At 43.9% G+C, this 8,633-nt stretch overlaps 1 protein-coding gene across 2 annotated transcripts in view; it reads left to right on the top strand.

Annotated features, from left to right (window-relative positions):
* The window catches only part of STX6 (syntaxin 6), a 58,334-nt gene that overhangs the window by 17,380 nt on the left and 32,321 nt on the right, over positions 1–8,633 (top strand). For both annotated transcript variants that reach the window (XM_045297906.1, XM_004706694.2), the window contains exons 2-3: positions 1,633–1,802; positions 4,223–4,317. In XM_045297906.1, the coding sequence (XP_045153841.1) occupies positions 1,633–1,802; positions 4,223–4,317 (265 nt within the window). The remainder of the gene's footprint in view (positions 1–1,632; positions 1,803–4,222; positions 4,318–8,633) is intronic.

Raw genomic sequence — 8,633 nt, 5'->3', positions numbered from 1 at the left:
AGAATGTATTATTTAAAAAAATAAGACTCCTCCTTTTAGCTTTTATATGCGGTAGAATTAGATGGTAACATTTAAATGGTGGCTGTTGGCCCGGGTGTGTGTGTGTGTGTGTGTGTGTGTGTGTGTGTGCGCGCGTGTGTAACCTTATGTACAGATAGCACAGTGCCAGATCTGCTCTGACTTCCAGGGGAGGGAAAGAATCGCATCAGCTCACAGTTGATGCCTCTGAGGTGGAGATCAACCATCCTCCACTCTCCATTCTTTTCACTAATTCCCACTCCAGATATTCCTGCCTCTGCAACCTCTGGTCCTCTGATGTGTTCCGTAACCCTTGCCACTCGAGAGCTCACAGGCCATATTCACGACGCTCAGGTTTCTTAGGGAAGTAGCAGGCTACACTTCAGGATCAGGATCAACTTGAGATACAGTTCTTTAATCAAGATGACTTCTTTTTACCCGTGCCCTCTGGCAGGCCTCTGCTACTGGGCCTCACTGTTGGTCTCCCTTCTGCTTGGCAAAAGTTTAAAAGCTCTTTTGTTCCACCAATAAGTGCCAGCGGGACCCCACTTTGCCAGCAAGCCTCCTGCCTGAAGGCATTCAGCTCACTCATCTTTGAGCTAGTAAGCGCACTGTAGCCACCTCCCTCTCTGGGCCAAGAGGTCCATCCACCATGCCCTCTCTGTCCCGCCCTTTGTCTGCTGCTGGACCTTTCCAGGCCAACTCTCACTGTCTTTTTTCAGTGTTCCCACCACTCTGCAGCCTTCTGGGACTACTTGGGTCTTACCAGGACCTTTCCTCCAAAGGACACATTCCACTCTCTGTTCTTCTTGTGATTAGCAGCTCAACCATCCACCATGCCACCCGGCGCCTTCCTGTTCTTGACAGTAGTGGAGCACTTCCCTCCAACCTCGGCACTGGCTTCCTTTGAGACCAGTTCCCGTGCATGTGTTCCATACACTTCATGTCCATTCACACTTTCCAGTCCCCCTGTGGCCCTGAAGCACCTTCTTTTCATAGTCTACCCAACCATATCGTGAGAGTTCACACAACTCTGGCCAGAAGTGCCATATTGTAGTAATTCACTGCACCACATTTTGTGACTATATCTAATCTAAAAGCATGTGAGATCTTAGCATTTAGTGTCCTGTATCTCTAAACAAGAAAAACAGTAATTCATATAGTGCTTAACCCAAGAAAGTAGAGATATTTGAAGTTAACACTGTTTGAAAATCTTTAATGAGACTTTGGCTTGACAAATATCCCAGATTAAAACACCTGCTCTCTCTTTCACAGCTGCCTATTATAAATGATGTATTGTAATTTATAAGAGACTACCTGTATAAGAGATCCCCCTTCCCCCTTGCCCACTTGCCTACCCCATCAAGAAAAAACTGCGTTAGGCCTTTCATATTGGCACATTGATATGTTGGAGTGCAATATATTAGTTATTTTAGTTAAATAACAACCTTATTATTAGGCTATCGGTGTTTGATATTTGCATATAAAAAGCCTTCTATAAAAATTTGAAAAGGCTTTTGGGAATATGGTGGCTGCTGAGGATGGTGTATTATCATATCTGTATGCCATGTGGTCATTTATTCATGGACTGTGCTTTCTCTCCACCCATTACAGAGAGGTACAGAAAGCAGTCAACACTGCCCAGGGCTTGTTTCAGAGATGGACAGAGCTCCTCCAGGACCCCTCCACAGCCACCAGGGAGGAAATCGACTGGACCACCAACGAGCTGAGAAACAACCTCCGGAGCATAGAGTGGGATCTCGAGGACCTTGATGAAACAATCAATATCCTTCTCAGGGGTGCCCATGCCTTGGGGTTCACAGACAAGTGGATATGCTGTGATCAAATGGTTTCACATGCACCAATCATGCATTTTTAAAACTTGTTTTGCCACACCTGAAATAGTTGTCCTACAAGCTAAGACAGGGTAGCCAAATTCTTCTACAGCACATGACAAATCCTGGGACTACAGAGGTAGCATAGTGTAATGGTTATGGTCCTGACCCTAGAGTCCCACTGCTGGCGTCCAAGTTCCATTGCCACCAATTACTGTGTGGCTTTCGGTGCATCTTTTAAACCTCTCAGGCTTCAGTTGGGTAGAAAGAGTCATACTGTATCTCGTTCCTAGGGTTATTGTGAGAGTCAAACCTGTGAAAAGCCAAAGCCAAAATCACTGCCATCGAGTCCATGCTGACTCACAGCAACCCCCTGTGGGCTTCCGAAACTGGAACCAGTTCTGAAAGTGGAAAGCCCATTAGGAGGAGCTAGTGGTTACGAACTGTCGACCGTGCATATTGAAGTTGACCTTCATAGCATGTAACCACTACACCACCAGGGCCCCTACACGTGAAGGACATAGAGACTACCTGGCACACAGTAAGCACCTATAAAAGTAATAGCTGTCAGTTCTTAGTGGTATGTATAGACCTACACTATAAAATTAGGGACCCAAAGGAATCTTCCGATTTCCTGTTTGAAAAATGATATTACCATACCAACTTCCATTGTAAAAATACCTTGTACTATGAAACTGCCTTTAGAAAAAACAGATGTAATGTGCTAATGCAGTGGTTCTCAACCTTCCAAGTGCCTTTGTGACCCTTTCATACAGTTCCGCATGTGGTGGTGACCCCCAACCATAAAAGTATTTTTGTTGCTACTTCAAAACTGTAATTTTGTTACTGTTATGAATCGGGCGACCCCTGTGAAAGGGTCGTTCGACCCTCAAAGGAATCTCAACCCACAGGTTGAGAACCGCTGCGCTAATGAATTCTTGTTCAGTAGGTCCCCTGATCTGACTGACCAACCAGAGAACTGTAAAAGCAGGAACATAAGGCCTAGAAATCTCATCACAACTTCATTCAGATGGAAAATATGCATATTTTGAGTTCTGCTTTGTTTTTTAAATGTCTTTTTTCCCCTGTAAGTGGATAAAACATCAAGGAAACTGGCTTTTGTCAGGATCATTCTGTAGTGAGTGCAGGTATGTCCATATGCAGCTGATATGTTAAGTACACAATTTTAATCGGTCATGATTTATAAAAGACAAGCTAGCTGTGTACGAGAGGTCCTTCTTCCACCCTCCCTCTCCGCCTCCCCAATAAAGAAAGGCTGTCTTAGGACTTTTATATCAGCATATTAATAAGTGTAATGCAAAAGGCCCTTTAGTTAATTTGTAGGGTTGCTTTTTTACTACTTTTAACTATCGGCAGTCAGTGTCCTCAGACAAACATGCCTCAGCAGGGCGGGTCGACACAGTGGCTACAACAATGGGTTCACACATGACCTCGTTGAGGCTGGATCAGGACAGACAGTACTTCGTTGTGTTGTACACAGGTGGCTCTGAATCAGACCCAGGTATCCTCTAAGTTATTAAAAGACAAATGCTTATAGGACAAGACATGGGAGAGGCAGAACGAAAAGCCACAGGTACAGGGAAAGGTATCTTCCCTGGAGGCAAGAGGAAAGGGGAAAAGATTGGAGGAGAGAGGGAAACAATGTGAGGTAAAGAAGAAAAAAATTTCAACAGATATTCATCCCTCAACAAATACTGAGTATACTCTGTGCCCAGCGTTTTGTTACTGAGTGAGATTAGATTGTTAAGCAAAGCAGCACACCAGTCCTCTGGGACTTTGGGCCTAGTTGGGGAGACCAGCATTAATCAAGGTAACACAAATATGTGTGTCCCGACTGTGAGAAAACTAGAGACTGCTAGTCTTCTGGGACTATGTGAGGGAGTTTGTGAGGGACAGTGGGGCCAGTCTAGGGGTGAAGGAGGGCCATGGAAGGCTTCCCTGACCTTGATCTCTGTAGAGTTAGTACAGTAGGGTTAGCTTTTTGGGATCCGAGGAAATGGCTTGGGATGATGAGTGTAAAAGGTTTGCACGCGGGAAAGGGAAGAGGGAATCCAGAGTCTCACAGGGATCGCTCTTACAAGGCACGAGGCAGGGCCACTCAGCGGTGGTCAGGCAATATAGATTTGTAGTCTACCCCATCCTCGGGGGCTGGCAGCTCTGCCATGGCACATCAGAGTCCCCACATGACTTGTGGGCAGAGGAAGTTTGAGAACGACTAATATTCAGTTGACTTTCCAGAAAGTTTGGGCCAAATTTTATTGCCTACCAGGAAAGTGTTACTATTTAATAGGATGTTGTTTGCTCGACTTTCACTGATGAAATTGCTTTGCCTTAACTTTTTGACCCACGCATCGTTGAAGCAAATCCTAGAAAATTCAACCTCGATGCAACTGAGCTGAGTATAAGAAAAGCCTTCATCACTAGTACCCGGCAAGTTGTCAGGGTAAGGGATATGGTATTTTATTATTTGTGCATGAAGCAACCAAACTTACTTACTCCCTCTCTTAATTTGTGAACTAACAGGCTAACACTGAAAGCACTTTTTGGCATGAATTAAATGCCACTTCCCCACATCCACGTTCTCGCATTGAAACAAAGGTATCTGCCTTTAGCGTTGTCAGAGCGCACAGATGAGCATGGTTGTAGTGAAAGTCTGCTGGCTGTTTTTTCCCAAACCTCTTTGAACGTTTGTCTAGATTTTGCTGGCACTTTTTATAGAAGAAAGCAGTGTTCTTTTTTTGATAGAAATAGCATTGATATTTTCTAGGTAATTTTTTCCCTTTCAACCTTTGTGAGTCACCTCTGCTGCCTAAAAGATGCAACAGTAAACAAGGAAGGTTACTTTAATGGTCCACCTGCCTGGTTTCTCCAAACCAGTTCTCTTTTTACCCTTTATTTCTCAGTGTGTCCTATTGCTGGGCAAAAAGGAAGAATTACTGTTGTAGAAACCATTTGGTTTAGTGATTGATTGATAATGCAGAGTGACTCTTAACTCTGGTTGGATGGCTGCCTCTCCCACCATCTGAATTGCTTCTGCAACTCTTGCAACTAGCGTTGCTGACATTTCCGTAGACAAGTGCTTGACAGTTTTGCAGAAGGTTTCTAGAGCAAGCAAACATCTACCAGATATAAAAGACCAAGCCAAGGGAAGAGATCTTTAGTCTCGTAATTGTAGCTCAAAGTAAAGAACCTAAGAGAAAATACCCCGTATGGGTAACTTTTTGTCTCATTCAAATAGAGTCAGCCCTCAGGTTACAAATATTGAATTCTCGCACCTGTCCTTTACTATTCTGTAAATCACCCACTTTGAAGCAGTCATCTACCCTTCACTGTGACTGAAAAGGCGTAGAGCAGGCTGTATGTAGAACAGTATGTACCTGTTCAGACTTAACTACAAATTCAGTTTAAGGATAAACTTTGCAACGGATGTAGTTCATAACCCGGGGACTGCCTGAGTGTTTTGTATTTTGAGGCCATATAGCTAAGCCCTGTGATTAGCATAACTGGATGTAAGCAAGCCAGCTGCCTTCACATATGGACTCGAAGGCGTCTTCCTTGATAAAAAGACTTGGTTCCGTACCAGTGCTAGCATATGGCTCTTCAAGAGTCATCTTAGGCAGGAGCCTCAGTGTATGCTTGGCAAAGATTTAATACCACGTGATTTCCTTTTGAAATGTTCCAAATAGTAGTCATTATCATTGAACTTTAAACATTCCTGTGCCTTCTTTCACCCAGTAGATGCCTTTCTAGATGCATGTAACTAAATGGTTTGTTAAACAGCTTGCATTTTAATGGGGCAGTACCTTGCTAGATTTCAGGTGTCCACTCTGTACAAAGAGAACATGTTGGGCACTCCTAATTTGTTTCCAACCAGTTCAGCATGTGACTCTGATACAGAAGCCCTGGGGAAAGGGACATTTTTTAGAAGGTAAATTATTCCTCAATTACATATTTTATAAATGTGATTTCCTTCTGTAGTAGATTCTTAGAAGGACATTTCGGTAGATGTTAGTACTTAAATGGTACTTCAAAGTGAAGAAGGAGTCTCGGTGGTACAGTGGGTTAAGCGTTGGGCTGTTTACCACAAGGTTGGTGGTTCAAACCGACCAGTGGTTCCACGGGCAAAAGATGAGCCTGCTCCTGCCGAGATTGACGGTCTTAAAAACCTCTGAGTAGCAATGGGGCTCACTTTGTGTTTCAGACCCTATGATTCCAAAGTAGCCTGGCAGTGCTGTTGGCTGTTGGTCCCCAGTTAGGGGCACCAGCCCCTCGCAGGAGGAGAAAGATGAGGCTGTCTGCTCCTGTAAAGATTGAGTCTCGGAAGTGCTATATAAAGACACCATGAGTGGGAACTGACTTGGAAGCAGTGGGTCTGGTTCAGTTTGTAGGAGACCATCTTAACTTTGATCCGCCCAGCAGTGTTTCTCCACAGGGAGTGCGAAGACCTGGGTGGAAGAGATGAACAGAAAGGAATCTGGGAGTTCGCAGCTCTGGGAAATGATCAAGCTCAGATCGGCCATTTGTACATCAAGAGTTAACGTTAGCTCCTCTGTTACCATTGGCGGGTGGCTTTCATGTAGTGTTGGTACAAAGCAATGCATATTGACTCACTTTGTTTTTAAAACAATGAGTGTCAAATTGTGTGTGGTAAGGTGGGGTATGTGTTTGGGGACAGTGTGAAGGGAGGGTTAGTGATACTCCACAGGTTTTGGGGGCTCTACTTGAAGAAATAAATCTTGTCTTTCTCCACGATTAATATCCATTAGTTTATTATGCCTTTAGTAAACCTCCTTTGTTTAAGGAAGTCTTGCTTAAATGTTTACAAGTGTCTTTCAAGTTTATGTTGTTTTTCCTGGCTTTTTTTTTAACTCAAAAAAGCAATATTATTGTTTGTATATAAACAGCATTGATATTTTTGTGGTAATTTTTTGTTTCTGAAATTGCTTACCCATCAGATTTCACATTGGAAAATTTTCTGCTGTGGAAATACATTAGAGAACTGATTTGGATTGATTTTTGGCACGAAAGTTGTTACAGTGTATGGCGGGAGAACAGTGGACAAGGGAGTCAGGAACCCTGAATGCTAGGCCAGGCGGTGGCTTTGACACATACTGTGGCAAATTTTTCAGCCCCTGTTGATTGCAGTTTTTATTTTTTAATCCCAGAAATGAACTTTGCTTACATTCTCTGCCTGTATTTTAACTTATAAAGGTGATCAGAAGTAGCCCCCCCCCCCCCCCCAAAAAAAAAGAAAGAAACAAAAATACCTCACCCTGTTCCAATCCAAGAATTCCATCTGGTTCGTCCTAAGTCAGGCTAGCAATGCTGTAGTTAATCAAAAGGGGAAAGGTATCAGGTGTTGCCACAGAGGACGTTGGGAATGAGACCTGCGAGTGGGAAGCCGTGGGATTTACGGAACCTCATTCATTCTGTTAGCAGACAGTGTGGAATTCCAGTGTAGCAGGGAAGCAGGAGCATAAATCACCAAGACCTGGGTTGTTCTTTTGGCAGATGAGCCACATTTTATTGAGACTAACTGCTTCTTGACTGCTGATTTTAAATTTCCTGTGTTAGAAGATGAGTAAGTATGTCTGACATGACAGGTTGTTGCAGAATAGTTTAAAACCGGTCAGTAGCCTGGCTCCACATTCCACATCCTACTATGAAGGCGAGCTCTTGTGCGGCGCTGTCTGGAGACTTAGCCTCCGTGGATAGAAAGCCACCCAGACGATCAGCCTCTACCTCCGTACCGAAGGCCCTGACCACGTTCGTGATGGCCACCACACGGCTGCCGAAGAACTCTGACCGCCAGGTGTGACATGCACACGCCATGCGTTTTTTTATCAAGCAGAGAAGTTTAAAAACTGGAACTTTATAAAGCATGTTTCATTCTATAGGCGTAGCTTTTAAAAAAAAATAGTGTATTAGGGTGGGGGGGTTACATTTCAGATCATCAATTTTGTATCCCACAGTGTAAACTACTTGGTTCCCCGTCCCCCCAACCCCCCCTGATAATTGACCCTTGACCTACCCACTTCTCGGCTTTTCTTCTGCATGTGGACTACTGTCCTCCGTCCCACCCATGTTAACACCCGCCAGCACTGTAGCCCAGTGCTTCCTCTTCCCTCCCTTGCCCTCCTCCTCTTGAAAATCCCCAAAGTCTGTTCCCGTTGGTATGAAAGTTTTTTCCTGTTTCGTTTATTTGTTTGTTAGAAATAACAGTGGTGTCCTATAATACTTGTCTTTCTGTGACTGGCTAATCATACTCAGCAGACTGTTCATGTTGATCCATGTCCTGCTTGGTTTTGTCATGGTTTTTAGCACTGTGTGCGTGTACCAGAGTTCCTTTATCCGTTCTTCTACGATAGACATTGAGGTTATTTCCACCGGCTTGCTGTTGTGAACAGCTCTGCGATGAACATGGGTATGCATGTCTGTCGGTGTTACAGGTCTTACTTCTTCAGGGTACATATTCCCAGCCGTGGGATCGCTGGATCACATGAGGGTTCTATTCCCAGATGTCTGAGAGAGTGCCCTATCACAGTCCACAGTGGTTGCCCATAACTACAGTCCTACCAGCAGTGTATGAGGGACTAATCTCTCCACACCCTCTCCAGCATTTATTAAATATATCTCCTTTAAGTCAGTATGTCCAGTTTCCATTGGAAACATTTGATCTGTATTTAGATTTCATAAAATTTATATGTGAAAAAGTCTACTGCATATCCCAGTTACTCCAAACATACTTTAAAGCGTTTT

Source organism: Echinops telfairi, unplaced genomic scaffold (genome assembly GCF_000313985.2).
Source record: "Echinops telfairi isolate 266 unplaced genomic scaffold, ASM31398v2 ScPeMD7_7424;HRSCAF=8462, whole genome shotgun sequence".
Classification (NCBI taxonomy): domain Eukaryota; kingdom Metazoa; phylum Chordata; class Mammalia; order Afrosoricida; family Tenrecidae; genus Echinops; species Echinops telfairi.
Note: the sequence above shows the minus strand (reverse complement) of the source record. Positions and strands in the feature narration are given on the sequence as shown.